Source organism: Peromyscus leucopus, chromosome 5 (assembly GCF_004664715.2).
Source record: "Peromyscus leucopus breed LL Stock chromosome 5, UCI_PerLeu_2.1, whole genome shotgun sequence".
NCBI lineage: Eukaryota > Metazoa > Chordata > Mammalia > Rodentia > Cricetidae > Peromyscus > Peromyscus leucopus.
Window position 1 is genome coordinate 70,857,163 of NC_051067.1, and position 18,863 is coordinate 70,876,025.

The 18,863-nt window shown below is 42.3% G+C and overlaps 1 protein-coding gene across 15 annotated transcripts in view; it reads left to right on the forward strand.

Moving 5' to 3' along the window:
* The window catches only part of Mllt10 (MLLT10 histone lysine methyltransferase DOT1L cofactor), a 172,965-nt gene extending 156,243 nt beyond the window's left edge, over positions 1-16,722 (forward strand). For 10 of the 15 annotated variants that reach the window (XM_037205986.1, XM_028870472.2, XM_028870473.2 and 7 more), the window contains 7 exons: positions 2,642-2,796; positions 4,810-4,998; positions 5,345-5,433; positions 5,538-5,905; positions 6,584-6,680; positions 12,756-12,953; positions 15,092-15,796. In XM_037205986.1, coding sequence (XP_037061881.1) covers positions 2,642-2,796; positions 4,810-4,998; positions 5,345-5,433; positions 5,538-5,905; positions 6,584-6,680; positions 12,756-12,953; positions 15,092-15,136 — 1,141 coding nt within the window. In that variant the 3' untranslated portion in view covers positions 15,137-15,796. Of the gene's footprint in view, positions 1-2,641; positions 2,797-4,809; positions 4,999-5,344; positions 5,434-5,537; positions 5,906-6,583; positions 6,681-12,755; positions 12,954-15,091 lie in introns of all 15 variants that reach the window. The other 5 variants (XM_028870471.2, XM_037205985.1, XM_028870468.2 and 2 more) reach the window with 1 other exon arrangement.
* The last annotated feature ends 2,141 nt before the right edge of the window (positions 16,723-18,863 follow it).

Genomic DNA, 18,863 nt, shown 5'->3' on the forward strand with positions numbered 1-18,863 from the left:
AGTGTATATTTGTTGAGGCTATAAAAGCATTCTGTAGATAAGAAGCCTGTCTAGACAGTCAAGAAAAATGATTCTAAATTAATTGAAATGTTAATTTTAAACACATTGTTAGATTTCTAACCTAAAGGGAACACATTTTCATGTTTCTAATCGGCTTGAACTATTTATCATTTGTATATTTAGCTTCTGGTATGATTAATGCATTGACTTGAGTGATTTTTTTTTTTTTTTTTAATCATAAAATACTGATACCTTAAGACCCAAACTCAAGACTGTTACTGTTGGGTTATAGCTTTGGCTAAGTGTCTAGTGGATACCCCACAAATGAGCTTTTAAAGCTCTCTGGTTCCTAGTAGATAGTTCAAGCAGAGTAAAGCCAATGTCTTATGTGTTGCATTAAAATTTCTTAGGTTTTCAGTGATATCCCAGAACCATCCACTACTATGTAATTTAGCAGAGTGGGATTATGGAAGAACTGTAGAACTTCCCTTCTAAATGAGGGGCATGTTGTGGGGTAGCTGTCAGGTTTTAGAAGCGGGTGGAATTTAGTGATGTCTATCTTCTTGTTCCATTTTCGACTTCTGCATCCTTCTCTAGTTGTTTTTTCTATGTTCTCTACTTTTATAAACTGTGCCTCACATTAAGTTGGTTGAGGATAAACACAGAAGGAAAAGTCAGTCCTTGGTTCTTTTCATGTAAGGGAGTGATGGATTCCACTGAAAACGAGACCCTTTCATACCCTGACATAGGAGAGTCATGTTGCCTATCCAGTTGGGAAGTGTTTGTTAAGGAGAACATCCTTCATCCTCGTAGATACTACTACTCCAGTACCTCATCCATTTCCTAATGGGCTGTTTTTCCGTATTAAATTCTGGAGAAAATATTCCTCATTTGGAAACTATGAATCTGAACTACAGAATGAGAAAGTTAAACCACTGCTCTGTGATTTTATATTGTATTTCTATACTGTTTAAATTTTTCTTTTCAAATGAGACTGTTAATGGAATTTTGCTGATATTTAGTATAGGAAGAGTATCCTTGTCCCTTTTAAAACTTAAAATATCACACAAGTTATCTAAAATGTATTCAAAATCTGTTAGTGAATTTTTTTTTATTTTTTTAAGAAAGTAGGATCTCATCAGGTTACCAGGGATGAGTTTTTTTTTTTTTTTTCCCTTGAGACAGGGTTTCTTTGTGTAGGTTTGGTGCCTGTCCTGGATCTCGCTCTGTAGACCAGGATGGCCTCGAACTCACAGAGATCCGTCTGCCTCTGCCTCCCGAATGCTAGGATTAAAGATGTGTGCTACCACTGCCCAGCCTGTTAGTGCAATTTTGCTTAGTGAAATCTTTATTTTTTTAAACAGGCCATAGCACAGTTTATGGCACTAAATTATTTTTTAGTGTGCATTTAAAATATTACATTACTCTTTAAACATCAGCCTGGAGTGGTCCAACTTAACCTTTGCATAACGTGTTTGGAAAGCGGTGGCCAGCTTATGATGCTCATATGTAGAATAGCGCACCTCACTGCTTAAAATCCTTATTTTAAGAAATTGCTGTCTAACAAGCTTATTGCCAAGACAAGAACAGAAGTGCATTGCGTCTGTGAACAGGCCACTGCAGCCCTTTGGGAACTAACAGTGCAAGCGTTCAGAATTTGCCCCCACCCCTCCCAGATCCCCAGACCGCCTTTCTCCTTATTTGGACATGGAGCCTGTAAGATCATTTTGTAGAAAATACTTAGGAAAGAAACTAATATTCTTTACTAATACATTAAGGTAGAATGGAGACCAGAGACCAAAGTTGGCTCCATATATTAATGTAAAACCAAAACTGGACATGAGAACATTATATGTTCATTTTCATTCAAGAAACATTTTGGAAGGACTAAGATCTCTTTGAAGAACTAACCTAAGACATTTTAAAAATACTTGTATAATCTGCATTTTACATATATGATTGTTTGGACTGAATGTTTTTCTTTTCACTGAACTTTAGGATTTTATTGGTTGTAAATTTAAATGTCCCTCATAGTGTTACACTTCTGATAGCATTTATATTAAGACACAGTGGTAGAACTTTTCTGGCTGTTTTATTTTAATGTGTATTTATGCTTTGCCTGCATGTAATGTATGTATGTGTACCACATGAAAACCTAGTGCCCAAGGAGGCCAGAAAAGTGCATCAGGTCCTCAGGAACTAGAGTTGCAGACAGTGTGAGCCATCATACATGTTGTGGGTACTAAACCTGGGGCCTTCTGCAGGAGGAGCAAGTGCTCTCCACCCTGCGCTCTCTCCGCAGCCCTGTCCTCTTTCTGAGGATTTTAAAGTTCTCCTAATGTCTGTCTCCCCTGTATCTTATAAGGAAAGCCATATTGTTTGTTTACAGCCTATTTCACAGGTTATTAGTAGTTTATTTTCTAGTGGTTTTTTTAAAAAAATTATCTGCTGTGTTCAGTTATTTTATAATTTAGGGAGGAAGAATAATAATGACTCAATTATGGTTTTATCAGACCTGATACCTCTGCCATAGGCCACTTGGTACCAGACAGTTTGTACAGGATGATGCAAGAGACCGATGCACAGCTACTTAGAAGCATTCCCTTTTTTTTTTTAATATGAAAATTAATATTTTTGACAGATCACCTGTGAGCAACTTGCAGATTCGTTATGATCAACCAAGCAATAGCAGTCTGGAGAATCTGCCTCCAGTAGCAGCAAGTATTGAACAGCTTTTGGAAAGGCAGTGGAGTGAAGGACAGCAATTTTTATTAGAACAGGGGACTCCTAGTGACAGTAAGTATTCCTTTTCTTATGTCTAAAACGGAACAGCATTGGGTAGAACAACAGATAGAGTAATGGATGCAGAAGAAACTGTGTACCCACTATAATAATGACAGTATGGCATGGTCTTTATAGAATTAGAGAGGGCGGGGTACTGTGCTCTGATAGAGCCGACTCTATAGTGTTCACTCCTGACAATAGGATCTCAGGCAAGTTTTGATTGGATTGGTTTCATTTTTAAGTTCTTTAATCTCTTATTTTTGGAATTGGGAATAAGACGATACCTGTATCCTAGGATTGTTAATGAAGATAAATTCCATGCTTTTTGTTAGTTGGCTATTGGTTGAAATACAGCTTTGCTACTCTTTCTCTATCATACTATACTTGGTTCTTGTCAACTTGTGAAAATACACAGTATCTCCTCTCAGTCTAGTAGAAAATAATATGCCTACTCCCAGAGATCTTTTAAAACAGTGTATCTAGAGGCTGGAGAGGTGGCTCAGCAGTTTAAGAGTGCTGGCTGCTCTTCCAGAGGACCCAGGTTCAATTCCCAGCACCCACATGGCAGCTCACAGCTGTCTGTAACTCCTGTTCCAGGGGATCTGACACCCTTACACAGACATACATTCAGGCAAAACACCAGTGTACATAAAATACAAATAAATAAAAAGGAAAAACTGTATCTAGTCAGGTATGGCTGGGTATCTGTTTTACAATTTAAAGGAATAGAAAGTAGGCAGGCATGGTGGTGCCTGGTTCTAATTCTGACACTCAGGAAGTAGAAGCAGGTGGCACACGCCTTTAACCCCAGCACTTGGGAGGCAGAAGCAGGCAGATTTCTGAGTTTGAGGCCAGTCAAGGGCTACTTAATGAGACCCTATCCAAAGGAATAGTAATTAGTAAACTTTATATTTAATTGCAATGTTAATGATATTTATGAAATTATATGGTATGTGTTGTATGTACATATTTAGTACTTCTGGTTTTAAGTATTAAAACCACCGGGTGAAAATGCAAAAAAAAAAAAAAAAAACCACACAAAAAACCCAAAGTTGGAACAGGTGAGGAGAGAGGGAGAGGTGGTTGGTTTCTATCATTTTGGCATGGAAGCTTTCACTGCTTTATTTTATGAAAACAAGACTTTTTAAAAAATTGCTGGTGAACCAAGTCTTTAAATTGATATTTTTATGAATGGTGCCCCTACCTAAAACTGCTAATTGTGAGGAAATTGATGTGAGGGAGAACCTTTTACACATTAGCTAGAGGACAGGTTCTTTTGTCTCATCTGGGCGCCTGAAGGGGCAGAAAGTTAGTTGTTGTACTGCTAGAGCTGTAGTTCTTTGGAAGGCCCTGAGGTCATGTTAAGCAAATACACCTTTTCCACCCCGGAGCTTTTAAAGTGTCTGTCCCTGTGGCCTGACAGCAACATTGGCTCTTGATTGTCAGTAGGAAGTTTCAGCCTTGGAGGAATTAACATAGTATCTGAGGTGATCTGGCAGGGCAGGAAGCTTGTGAACAGGTGAGGCCTTTCTCCCTGAAGAGAAGTAGCAGGGTGCAGATACAGCGCTCCCTGCTGGGGAGCCTGCAGAGAGGCCTGCCGAGCAGCTGGGATGGCAGGCAGGCTGCCAGGTGTCTGCTGGCAGGCTTGGTTTTTGTTGCTGCTGCTGCTCCTTCTGCTGCTGTTTTTGGGTTCTTGAGGAAAATAAAATGCCATCATTTCTCTCTGAGGATAAAACTACTTAAACCTGATTGGGTGGGGTTTTGTTTATTTGGACAACATTGGCAACCAATCTTTATAGGGTCCATCTAGGAACAGTCTTCTTTTGTGTCTGTACTCCTAAATATAACTTGATGTTTTTATATATCTACATTCAAGTCTAGAAATAAATCTCAGTCATTTAGTATTAGTTTACAGAATTTCCACATTTTTATTTTATTTCTAAAGCAGTTGACACTATGACCATAAAAGTCTTAGTCATGGGAGTGGAGTTGTCTTTACTAAAATTCGCACAAATAATTTGCTAGTTTTAGGAATGCTGAAGTCATTACACCAACTTCAAGTTGAAAATCGAAGATTAGAAGAACAAATTAAAAACTTGACTGCCAAAAAGGAGCGTCTTCAGTTACTGAACGCACAGCTTTCCGTGCCTTTCCCAACACTAGCAGCCAATCCTAGCCCACCTCATCAAACGCATACCTTTTCTGCACACACTGGTGAGTATGGAAGTACTTGGTTTCGAAGGAAAGCAGGATGGACTCCTGATGCCATCTGCATAATAAACAATAACCGGTTACTGGTTATGTGAAGATGTAGGAAACAAGTGGTGGGTTATTCCTGAGGGACGTAGACAATCCTTGTTAATTGTCTTGAGTCTGTTTTCTCTTCAGTTCATAGTTTAATGGTAAAATTTAAATGTAATGGTCTCATATTCAGTACAAACCATCAGTTTTAGGAATAACAGGAGTAGGCTTCAGCATAACTTTGAAAATAGCCTTTAATCTTACATATAATACAATTTATTTGACAGGGTACATGTTTTTTATCTTTTACTATTTCTAGCTCCTACTACTGATTCATTGAACAGCAGTAAGAGCCCACACATAGGAAACAGCTTTTTACCTGACAATTCTCTTCCTGTATTAAATCAGGTAATTTTTGTGGTTATGTTCATTTGTGTATTTTACTTGAGAACAGTAGCGTATTACATTCAGTGATTTAAGATTACCTAAGTTGTTATTCTTTCTTACCTTAGGACTTAACTTCCAGTGGACAGAGCACCAGCAGTTCTTCTGCGCTTTCGACCCCCCCACCTGCTGGGCAGAGCCCAGCTCAGCAAGGCTCTGGAGTTAGTGGGGTTCAGCAGGTCAATGGTGTGGCAGTAGGGGCCTTAGCTAGTGGGATGCAGACAGTAACCTCCACCATTCCTGCCGTGTCTGCAGTTGGTGGAATAATTGGAGCTTTGCCAGGTAACCAACTGGCAATTAATGGCATTGTAGGAGCTTTAAATGGTGTAATTCAGACCCCTGTCACAATATCCCAGAACCCTGCCCCCCTTCCCCACGCCAGTGTCCCGCCTAACGCAGCACATCCAATGCCGGCTGCCGCAGCACTGACTAACAGGTGAGAAGCTTACTTAGTATAGTTTTTATTATCGTTTTCTTTTTCATGCAACATGTCATCAGTGGTGTCCTTGTTCTCCATTGGGATTGTTAATGTATTTTGTAGATGTTCTCTAGGAAAAATGGCTACCCAAACTCATTGAGAGTAAGTGCTTGCTACTCATTTTTTTATTAAGCTGATACAATTAAACTAAAAATCAGTTTCAGTAACATAATATTAAATACATTCGTGTTGAAAATGTCAGTCTCGATCTGTGATATCTATCTTTAAATGTCACTTTTGAGTCCTTCTTACTGTGCACATGTATCTTATTCTGCAAAGATATTGTGGCAGTCCTGTGATTGATACTGGTTCTGCAAGATTTAGCAGCACAATTTTGATATTCTCTAATCAAAAATTTTGATAAAGTAAGGGATAGATGATTATTACATATACTTTATTATAAACACATAAATTGTGTTTCAGTTTGTGCCTATTTAAAATAACTTCTTGAAAGTGCGTTCCTGTATAGTTATATACATGTGCATAGAAAAAAAGAATAATTTGTACATAATGAAGTGTTGTAGGTAAAATATTTTTGTACATAATGAAGTGTTGTAGGTAAAACTGCGTTTGTTAAATACTTTCCTGTCACACCTGAGAAGGCTGCATAGAAGTAAGGATTGCAATGTTTTTCAGTGCCTCGGGACTAGGGTTACTGTCAGACCAGCAGAGACAAATATTTATCCAGCAGCAGCAGTTTCAGCAGCTGATAAACTCCCAGCAGCTCACCCCGGTATGTTCTTTGCACAGTATTTTTTTTTTTTTATTTTTTTTTTTTGTCAGGATCTGGTGTTGGAGACTGTGATAGATGTTGATTATGGTGTAGGCTCCTCACCTTTGCTGATTGTCTTACAAATGTGAAAACATGTATTGTGGTGCTAACTAGGCTCTGGGGACTGGAATGCAAGCTGTGTTTATTTATTTTCCTGCTGGTTTCCTTGAGAGGGGAAGTAGTGAGTGCTCACTCTTTCATTGGTGGTCATTCCAAGAAGGCTGGTGAAGTAGAATGAGGGCATTAAATGGTCCCAGGGATGAAGTAAGGTGAGGCCGGTTTACTTCTTTTGTGGCATTGGGAGTAGAACCCAGGGCTTCACACGTGATAGGCTTGCTGGACTAGCATGATGCTTCATCACCAGTTCCAATTTTAGATGGGATGGTCCAAGCTTCTTGGGAGATAGCATTTGGAAGACCATTCTGTCACCTGATAGTCAAGTCAATTGTGCTGATCTTGCCTCATCCATGCCCTGCTTTTCTTTCTTTTTTCTTTTTTCAAAAACATTTATTTATTACATATACAGTGTTCTGTCTGCATGTATGACTGCAGGCCAGAAGAGGGCACCAGATCTCATTACAGATGGTTGTGAGCCACCATGTGGTTGCTGGGACTTGAACTCAGGACCCCTGGAAGAGCAGCCAGTGCTCTTAACCTCTGAGCCATCTTTCCAGCCCCCATTTTCTTTCTTTTTTTTTTCTTAAAGGATTCATTGGAGAATATTAAACTTGAACAATGATAATAGTAATCACGGGTTTGTTTAGAAAGATTAGTTGCTGTATGGAAACAATTTGTTTTCGGGGGGAAGAAAGATGGGCTCAGCAGTAGACTAGGAATCACTACAGGACAGTTGTGTCGTGATGTAGTGCCATCTCTGGTAAGATAACTAGAGAGCTGTAATAGATTTTGAGGATAAGAAGAAGAGGAACCCTGAACTGTTGGGTGTTGACTTTTACAGACACGTAGCGGAACAGAATGGAAACAGTCTTCCCTTACCACATACAGTTCATCCTGCAGACCCATGGGTTCCCCACCTGTCGATGCCTTTATCTGCACATAAAAAAGACTAAAAATGTGCATCTGTACTGCACCTGCCTATTCTTTTTTTGCTACAGTTCCTTGAACAACACTGTGTAACCGTTTATATATTGTTGTCATTATTTTCTCTGTATTTGAGCAATGATTTTAAAGTACTTGGGAGAATACACAAGGTACATCCACACATGCTGCCTTTTTTTGGAGACAGAGTGTTGTTATGTATCATTGACTGGCTTTGAATTCATGGTCCTCCAGCCTCAGCCCCCTCAAGTGCTGGGATTTCAGGCATGTGTCCGAAAACTTAGCTTTAACTATGTCCTAAAAATGTAGGCTGAAGTATACTTCTAATAGTTTAGTATATGGGGTAGAGCAGTGCACGTCTGTCATCTGGCACTTGGGAGTTGTGGGCAGAAAACCTCAGCCCCTTGTCTGCCCACCGTCACCACCACCATTGTCTCTGCACAGATGGTGACAGACTTCTCAGTCCACTGGTCACTCTCCTGTGTCTTCGGTCACATCTGACAGGTGATCATTCCCTCTCACTGCAGTGACACCACGGTCCTCCCTAGCTGTCCTTTCTGTTTTCCATTTTGGATCTTCCTCTTTTCTTGAACCTCTCACCTAAAAGTAGAGTTCAGCAGTGTCCTTCACTCTAAGATGTTTCAGTTTGGTCCATGTACTTTAGACCTCTGTCCAGAGCATCTCACTCTGTGTCTGCCTGCTTACTCCATAGCTGCACTTGCACATCCTGAAGGGCATTTTAAACATGTCCCAGACTGAGCTGCTACCATGCTTAGTTAGCCCACTTTTTCCAACTCCAGCCTTTTGCAAGTTGCTTAAGTAAAAAATTGTAATTTTTTTTTTTTTAATATATTACAATGACTTCATCAAGAAATCCCTTCTCATTTAACTGGGTGTGGTGGCACACACCTTTAAGCCCAGCATTCAGGGATGGAGGTAGGAACTGTACATAATGAGTTCCAGGCAGGACAGGGCTGCATAATGAGACCATATCTGTCCCCACCCCCCAAAAGAAAGAAAGGACAAAAGAAAGCTCCTTCCTCTGCTCAAAAGCTTTCTCCTGACTTCCCAGCTTCCCTCATGGTTTGGTGGGAACCCTGCATTTTTCTCCCCCTTAACCGCCAGCCAGCACTGCCTGCCAGCCTCTGAGCTCTTGTGGGCCCAGAATCTCTCTGCACAAGCTCTCACTGAGACCCTAGAAATGCCCTCCTTCCTCCTCATCCACTTGGCTAATGCCAGTGTGCTCCAAGTCTGCCCTGTGTTAACTTGGCAAAGCTGCCCTGACTCCTTACTGAATCTACATAATCTTTGTCTATTCTTAGCAATAGTCACACTGTAGCATTGTTTCTCATTCCCTAGGCAGGCAGGGACTCTGACCACTATATATCCCAGGCAGCTAATACAGTGCCTATCAGCACCCAGGAAAGGAATTTATGCTTGGAAAGACAAATACAGAGCTGTAGAACTAAATACTTGTTAGGAGTAGATGGCAACTTTTGGAAATGCTTGAGAAGAATTACTGGCAGGGTTTGACTCATAGATGCAATTCTAAATTAGCCAATCATAGTGTGATTAACCTGTTTTTGCTGGCTCCTCTGCTGCTGTGACAGAAGACTGACCAAAGCCACTTCAGGAGGAAAGGGTTTAGTTTAGCTGACAGGTCTCTCATGTGTGGAAACCACAGCACGGACTCTGCTTCCCTGCTTGCTCCTCATGTGTAGGCGAATTGCTCAACGGTCTTATTAAATAAAAAACATGGAGCCAGATAGAGGGGTGAAAACCTGAGAGACCAGGAAATAGGAAAAGCCACAAGCTAACCTCACCTCACCCACACCTCAGTCTCCAAAGAGAGCTTCCTATATCTCCATGCCTGTATGCCTTTCTGTTCTGTTTTCTCATTTACTCTCTCAGCCCAGCTCTGTCCCTTCCTGTCTGTCTGTACAGACCTCCAGACCTCTGTAGTTAGTGCTGGGATTAAAGGCGTGTGTCACCATGCTTGACTCTGTTCCCCAGTGTAGCCTTGAACTCACAGACATCCAGACAGATCCCTGCCTCCTAAGTGATAGGCAATTGCCTGACTTCTATGTTAATATAGTGGCTGGCTTTTTCCTCTGATCCTCAGGTAAATTTTATTGGGAGACACAGTATACATCACCACATTTCCTCCTTTTTTTATCTAATAAAAAACGTAAAAAAAAGTTGTAACTAATATAAGAAAAACTATATACAATAAGTACAATAACTATATATAATATGTACAATCAGTAAATACATCAACAATGTCTAGTCCATTTGCATTTGTCAAATTCAGCGAAAATATTCCATTATCTAGCCTGTTTTGGTGAGTCTAAAATGTACCTAATTCACTTTCTATCCTACCTTGTATTACCAACAGAAAACTATCTTATGATGTCTTTCAAACTTATACATACTTTACACCTCTTTAAATGAGTTTCTTTTCTGAAATTGTTAACAAGGAAAACTGTAACTACAGCTCTCTTAATCTTCAACTCCCTCAGAGACCCAAGAAGGAAAAATATTACCTAGTAAAACAGGAAGTGCAAACAAGTGGCTTATAAAAAAATGTGAGTTGACAGAAACAGCCAGCTTCCTGTACAGTCACCCGAGGTTTCTCCGCAACATTGGGGCATCATCTTTGGCCTATAGGCTTAGCGTATCTGACAGACTCATTTGTGAAGCAGGATGTACGTAAGGCCTGCAGCTCAACCCCATATTTGTTGCGTGTATTCCATGTCCCAGATAAGCTTGAATTCTGCCAGTGCCCTGTCATGATTCAGGATTTTAAATTCTGGAAATTGCTGGTATTTTTGGAATTCAGCTTCCCATTGTTCTTAGCCTGTGGGTGGCTTTATCTCCTTTATTAAATGCCAGTCTACCGTTGAAAGGCCAGACTCCGTCAGCCTAGTTACTCCTCCAAGAACAGCTGCTGCAGCTACTGTCCCACTGCACACCAGGAGCCATCAGCCCACTGCCTGTTCAGCTGCCTTCGAAGGAAGGGGCACTGTACCTTTTCCGGATTGCAAAGCCACTTCAGCAGTGGTTCCATAATGCCCTGGCCTCAGAGGACACTTGTTGTCAAAGCTGCAGCCATACTTTTCTTGGCAAGGATCAGCAGGCCTTTTGTGTGTGTCCGTGTCCGTCCGTCCGTGTCCGTGTCCGTCCGTCCGTCCGTGTCCGTGTCCTGCTTGTCCATTTTGGACAGCACACTGTCAGCAGTCAATGTGAGGGAATCCTTTTTTACACAGTGGCTAACTTTGGCCACAGTGAAAGTAAACTCCATGTAGAGTTTATCTTCTTCTTGGCAGAACTGGCCATTTGGGCAAGAAACTGTTCTTGCCTGGACTGCTGGACAAAATGTTATATAAACTAGACATACAAAAAAACTGCTTGACAAAATGTTATATAAACTAGACATATAAGACCCATAGGTAAATGACCACTGATTTTGCCAAAACAAGGCGAAATGGTTCTTCAGGATCCTGCTTCGCAGAGAAAACTGCCAGACATTCCACAGGACATAGAAAGAAGCGACTGAGAGACTAGTCCTGTGGGCTGAAAAATAGATGCCCTAATGTTGCAGAAGAACTTTAGGTGACTGTCCAGGCAGCCTGCTGTCTCTGTCATTCTAGTTTTTTGGAAGTTGCTTACAGTGTATGTCCTGTTTACTTAGGTAATATTATATCCTTCTGGGGTCTTTGATGTGGTTGAAGACTAGATTTTCCTTGATTATGATAAAAGGTAAATTAGATATGAAACTTTAGACTCAAAAGATATAGGATAGATAGAATATTTTCTCTAATTTTGCCAAAAAATTAATAGATTAGATATTATAACTCTAATTCTTGCTTGATAGCTGTTTTGTTATATGTAATTTTACTGTGTTAAAGTTAAGACCTTCCATTTTGATTAGATAGAAATGGAGAAGTGCTGTGGAATGTTCTGTATGCTGTGAATATGTGTTGCTGTGATTGGTTGATAAATAAAACATTGATTGGCCAGTAGCCAGGCAGGAAGTATAGGTGGGGCGAGCAGGTGAGAATTCTGGGAAGAGGAAGGGCTGATTCAGGAGTCACCAGCCAGATACAGAGGAAGCAAGATGACAAGGCAGAACTGAGAAAAGATACCAAGCCATGTGGCTTAATATAGATAAGAATAATGGGTTAATTTAAGTGTAAGAGCTAGTCAGTAATAAGCCTGAGCTAATGGCCAAGCAGTTATAATTAATATAAGCTTCTGAGTGATTATTTTATAAGTGGGCCATGTGGGGGGCTTGGCAGGACCAGAGAAACCTTCTTCCTACACTCATGGCTTGTCCAGCCTTTCTTGTACACTCTGCTTGGAAGTGGCATTGTTTACAGTGGGCTGGACCCCTCTACATCAGTCACCAGACAAGAAAATACCCAATAGACTTGCCTACAGGCCAATCTGATGGAGGCATCTTCTGAGTTGGGGGTCTCTCTTCAGATAACATGCTTGTGTATGAACCAGAACCAAAGCAGCCCACTGCCCAAACTGTTGCTGTTCCCATTCTCTGTGTTCATGATGGACAGCCTCATTTGAACACACCTCTGTCTTTGCTTGGTGTGTTTTAAAAATGGTCAATTCCCAGGTGGTCCTGGGGATTTCAATAGATGGTTATTACCTAGTGCAATTGCTTTTCTAGATGGGGTGGGTGGTCTGTCTATCTATTCTCAACAGGCCTCATCATATAGCTCTGGCTGGCATGGCACTATGTAGACCAAGCTATTCCTGGAAATTAATAGAGATCCACCTGCCTCCGCTTGGTGAATGCTGGAATTAAAGGCCTGTGCCTTCACCCCCCAGCCCTTGTTTTCTTAATAGTGTGAATGTGATTTACTTTCAAGTAACCCTGTAAGAGAAAGAAGTAGAAAAGGAACGTTTGCTTACTGCTGTATCCTCTAACTAAAGCTCCCTTCTCTCCCATGTCTGCTGAAGGAGCAGCACCAGGCCTTCCTGTACCAGCTGATGCAGCAGCAGCACCACCCACCTGAGCTCCAGCAGCTGCAGCTCCCCGGGCCCACCCAGATCCCCATCAACAACCTCCTTGCAGGCACTCAGGCTCCCCCACTCCACACAGCCACCACCAACCCCTTTCTCACCATCCATGGGGACAACACAAGTCAGAAAGTCACAGTAAGTATGTTGTGTGATACACCTCGGGGGGCAAGGACCATAGTGAGCGGAGATGGTGCTCTTTAGCCAGTGTTTCCTTCATAAAATCAGTTGTTTTAGCAGCTGGGTATTGTAAACAGAGGGTCTGAGCCAATTTAATTTACATGTCCCTTAAGTATACCAATTTGATTTGCACATAAGGATGAAGGCCATTTGTAATACAGCGTTTTCTGAAATGTTTTAGTTGCAGGATGAGACAGCCCTTTCAAGACACATTCTTTCTTTTTTAAAAAGATAAATAATTTGATCATAGAATTTTTCTCCATCTAATTATTTTGTTTTATTATTTTGTTCCAACATGCTTTTTAAAATGGAGTTACGTATTTGATGTGGTAAATATATAAAATTAGGGCAATATTCCAAACTTTCTACCAGATTCCTTAAAACAGTAAATTGCTGTGCCAGAGAGGTGACTGAGTGCTTGAGAGGGCACCCAGAGCACCCACGCTCAGTCTCCGGCACCCACAGCCACAACTGCTCAACTTCAACTCCAGAGTTCCATGCCCTTCCTTCTCTGGCTTCCGTGGGCACCCACACACATACGCATAAACCCACAGACAGGTGCATACACATAAGTTTACATCTTCAAAAAATTAATTGCCATCACAATTTTAATGGAATGTAAGATTTAAATGGATTGATTTTTATAACTTGTAAGTCATAGCATCTCCCCTTTGGGGATTAAAGTGGAGATAGGTGTGGCTCACGAACAACCAGCACATAGGAGCCCTGGTTTAGGGCTGTTGCCTTACGTCCATTCTCCCCAACCCCAGTTGAGGACAGAAGGCCACTGCAAGAGATCCTGGAGGCCAGGGGGTCGGGCGAGCACAGGACTGGAAACTGGGAGCACTGCTGTTAGCGTGGTCCGCTGCTTTGAGAGTTCCTCTTGTGGTTTAATTTTCACCTATAGAAACATGAGTACTGGTTCAGAATCTGGGCTAGTTGAGAGTCCTTTCTGTTTGTCCCCTTGCTCTGCCTGCTTCCTGAGTGTGGGCACTGTCACCATGGATCGTGTCCCCTTTCCCCATGAGTGACTCTGTTTATTTGGACATTTGATACCATTTTCTATGCTTTTGCTTGTGGATATTTTCCATATTTAAAATAGAGTAATTATAAGCTAGTTTTTCCCAAGTTATGCAATAGGACGTATTTTTAATGAAAGAGCCACAATAAATAATCAGAATAGTCAGGCAGCGGTGGTGCACGCCTTTAATCCCAGCACTCAGGAGGCAGATGCAGGTGGATCTCTGTGAGTTCCAGGACAGGCTCCAAAAGCTGCACAGAGAAACCCTGTCTTGGGGGGCGGGGAGAGAATGAGAATAACCATCCTCCTGGGGTGTTGGCACATGCCTATAAGCTCCTTGGGTGGCTGAAGCAGGAGGATCATCAGTTTGAGGCCTGAGTCATATAGAGAGACCTCATCTGTCTATCTGTCCGTCTGTCTGGGTCTGTCTCTCCCTCCTCCCACCCCATCTCAGATACAGTGTCTATACAGTTCTGGATGTTCTAGAACTCACTGTGTAGACCAGGCTAGCCTCAAACTCAGAGGGATCCACCTGCCTCGGCTTCTGAGATTAAAGGTGTGCGCCACCACTCCTGGCTGAGACCCCATCTTAGAACAAACAACAGTGTCAACTGGAAAGCTGGGCTCTGAGGGAAGTCATGGAGTCCCTGCAGGTCCCCGGGTCCATGGAGTACAGTTGTTGTCCCATCATTAAAGTGATAGGTGTGACCCCACTTCTTACAGGCAAGAGGTAGAAGAGGTCAGCGCTTAGGAAACACGCCACAGTGGGGTCAGAACGATGGCTTTCTTAGTCCTTACAGACACCACACCTCTTTCCTCCTGTGGACAGGTGTATATGGGAGCCTTGGGAACTGCGTTCACGGACAGACACACCACCTTTAGGCCTTTACATAGGCCCAGGGTGGTGTTTTTAAAGTCTTAGAAAATTCGTGTTCACTGTGCTGAAAAGTAGCCATCTTCAGGGTAAATCAGAACATGTGCCACATTTGATCATCATAGTCCCCGTTAGAGGGTATTACCTCAAGGCTGGGCCAGAACTGTCAACACTTCTGATTTGTTTTGTTTTGCACCACAGAGACTTAGTGATAAAACGGGGCCTGTAGCTCAAGAGAAAAGTTGACACTTGAAAAGCATCTCCTCGCCCCTCCTGCTGCCCCGCGCTCCACCCAGCTGCTGCCCCGCTCTGGCCCGCTCTGCAGGAAGGTGGCGGGAGTCCCAGGAAGGACGCCACGCGTGCTCTTGTAAGGCTCCGCTTATTTCCTTGTCGCTTTGTTGCACTGAAACGAAATTCCCATGTCCCCATCCCTACCAAAGTGTTTGGACTGTGGAAGAAAAATGAATAGCTAACTGTTTTGTGAATGAAATAATTCACATGCAGAGTTTATGAACCCAAGAAAAATGTAATATGCTGAGTGCTCAGCTAGTTTTGTTTTAAATTGGAGACAAATAGTAAAACTAAAGACTTATTGCATTTGCAAACCACTTGGTTTTATTGTAAAAGTCAGAATATGAAGTATCTCATTTGGGATAGAGTGTGCTTGCTCTCTGGGGCAGAGTTTTGAGAACTGTCCAGTTTCTTCTCTTGGAGTTCTGTCATTAAACATTGTGACTCTCCAGATCCTCAGCTGGGGCTTTGCAAATGTTGTTTTAAAAAAATTCCTTTCTAATGACATTTGTCCCTTTGGTGATCAAATTAGGATGGGAACACAAGCTTCTGCCGACAGTAATTTCCTCTTGCAAAAAAAAAAAAAAATGCTTTTTCTTATTGTTAAAACCTACTTAAAAAGAGTTCTTGAGTTAAGCAAGTTCTAGGCTGCTGGGAGAACCAGATCAACTGGAAATGTATAATTTTGTTCAGAAAGAGACACCAGTGTGGAAATTGCTGGTAGGGTCTGGCCTTAATCAAGTGTCTGTTGGGACCTCCACAGATGAAGGGCTCTAGACGGCAGGGTAGGCCTGTGCCAGCAGCTTCCCCATCCCTGCCTTTGCTGAAACTCCCTGCCACTGTCGAGAGCTCATGCAAACTGTTACCTGGGTATTTGTCCCCCAATGACTCACAAGGAAACAAGTGGATTTGGGGAGTCTATATAATCAACCTCTCAGAACTGCCTGTTGGAACAAATGGGTCACCACAGTTCCTAAGACCTGTCCCACAGCCTTTTGACTTTGGGTAGTCATGCTCTTGATTGTGACACTATGGCAGACTGGTCAACAGTTGGGGGACAGAATCATTGATGTGTGTCCGAAATGCATGGCTGACTTGTGGAAAAGGCCCCGCTGCAGTTCGACCTCCACTGTGCTTAGCTGGAAGAACAGGCTAGCTCTGCAGGATGTCTCCGGGGACACTGCACAGTTCTTACCTCACTTCTGTAAATAAGGTTTGTGAATCTGTTTGTAATGTGAAAAATTCATAAGATAACATTGATATTTTGATTTGTAAGATTTCTACTCGGTAGATTTAATTGAAAAGTAAAATTAATTTATTTTTATATGTTCAGGGGAATTTTAAAGAAAGTCAAACCTTTTGTAGATAATTTAAAAGAATCAGTGTGGTTTATTTTACTTATTTAACCCACTGGTTGTTATTCTGTAACAATTTGTATAAATGGTAAATTTTGAATGTGCTGTTATTTTCCTTAGATGTAAAATTCCATATGTATTAAAATGTACAAAGTTTTTGTTAATAAAATTTAACGATGTTTATAACTCTGTGCCCTTTTTTTTTTTTTTGGAGAGGTGACTGTCCTAAACCCATGGACCCTTACGTGTGCAGTGCTCCAGTACTGTGGGTGTGTTTGTTGGGAGCATCAGTATAGAACTGTCTTGGAGTTGTCTGACTTCTCTGGGGTGGGGGGGGGGGGGGGACTGTGCAGATCATCATGGGGCATATTAGCTGTGTTCAGAGATGGCAGGGGATTGTTGAGAGAGGGTGGGGTGTCCATAATAAGAGGAAGGAGAACCTGCTCCGGAGGAGATGTTTGATCATAGTACATTAAAACAAATAAAGCAGCATGCACACTTGACTGAAAACTAAGGTCTCTTGTTCAGAGTGAACTATAGGGCATTCTCTGAAAGAACACACGTGTGTTTAATGACTCTCGGGTCAAGGATGCATCAGAACACAGGTGCGTGTCATCTCTTCTCGGTAGTTTGGAGTTGAACAGAAAAATCCTTTCCTAGGTTCCTAACTATTGTATTTTAATTGGACGGGCCTCATGTATCCTGGTCAACTCAACTCAGTATGTAGCTAAGGATGGCCTTGAACTTGTGATCCTTTTGCTTTTGCTTCCTGGGTGGTGGGGTTGCAGGTATGTACAGTCCATCTGGTTTATGTGGTGTCAGGACTCTCCTGGGTAAGCTCCATCTCCATCCCTGAGCTCCCAACTTTATTAAGGACTGAATGTTAGGTTTATGGAAAGAGACAAATGAAAACTTGACTTTAGGAAGGCTTTTCTGTCAGCCAGATGTGGTGATTCACCAGATGTGATGATTAACACCTGCCACCTGCAAACCCACCATCATCTGCTGCTTCAGAGGACTGAGGTTCAGTTCCCAGCCTCTACATGGTGATTCAGTTATCTGTAACTACTTCCAGGGCGTCTGGCACCCTCTTGACCTCAGGCCACAAGGCACACAGATGGTACATGTATTACGTGCATGCAGGCAAATACCCAAAATTGGAAAGAAAACAAAATTTTTTTAAACAGGAAGGCCATGTCTGGTCTTCAGTTGGCAGTCCTGGTAACTCTGGGATCTGTAGGCTTGTTCCATGCTGCCTGTTCACCCAGTTGTCAGTTAACGGAAGGAAGGAAGGAGGGAGGGAGGGAGGAAGGGAAGGAGGAAAGGGGAAAGGAAAAAGGGGAAAGGGAAAAGGAAAAGGAATAGAAAGGAGGAAAGGAAAGGAAAGGAAAAAAGAAGGAAAGGAAGGAAGGAAGGAAGGAATACTGCTCATAGCTTTGTGGATAGTTTCTGGAAGCAGAGGTCCTGACTTCAGGGAGGGTCTTCGGATGAAGTGTCTCTTTGCTATTGCTGACTAGAAATCCACAGAGACGGGTACAGGTGGGCTGGAGCTAAAGCCAGGAGGTTCAGGAGTTCAAAGTTGTCAGAATGCAAGGTGATCCAAGTTCAGGGCTCATCTGGGCCACTTGAGATCCTCTCAACAAAAAACCAACAGGAGAGAAAGAAAATGAACCAGCCACCCGAGAACCATCCTTCTGTCTAAATTTAAACAAGCCTTTGACGAGGTGGCAGCGGCAGTCTGTTCTGCAGCACCGGTACCCGGACCCTGGAGATGGTAAGCAATTCCTTCACTCCTGAGCTGCGTCCCCAGCCGGGAAGCTCTGTAAGTCTGAGGTCCAAGTCATATTCCAGCCTCCACTTCTCTTACCCAGTGATTGCACCAGGAGCAAGGACACCCAGTACCTTGCCCTAGACACAAGGAGACTCCTGTTACTCTCCACAGACTTGATGATATACGGATCTACACATACCTGTTTTCAAACAGCTTCCCTGTTCCTTATAGTTAACACATTACATATACATAGATGTTTTGGCCAGCTTTTGTTACTTGAATAAAGTGGTGTACATGATTTAGTTTAGATTGTAAGAACTGAATTTTGTTTGCTTCATTCTCTGGTCATCCTGTATGGTTCCCAGGACATGGACACCTTGGCTGCCTCCGCAGAGGTTCTGTGGGGCTTGGGAGGAGAAATGGGGGGGGGGGCAGGAGGGTGGTGGGCCTGCAGCCTGGAGCCTGACGGAGGGCAGGAAGGAGACTGATAAACATGTTGCTAAGTTTCTGTGAACGTAGCTGAACATGGGAACCCGAGAGAGGCTGACAGAAAAGC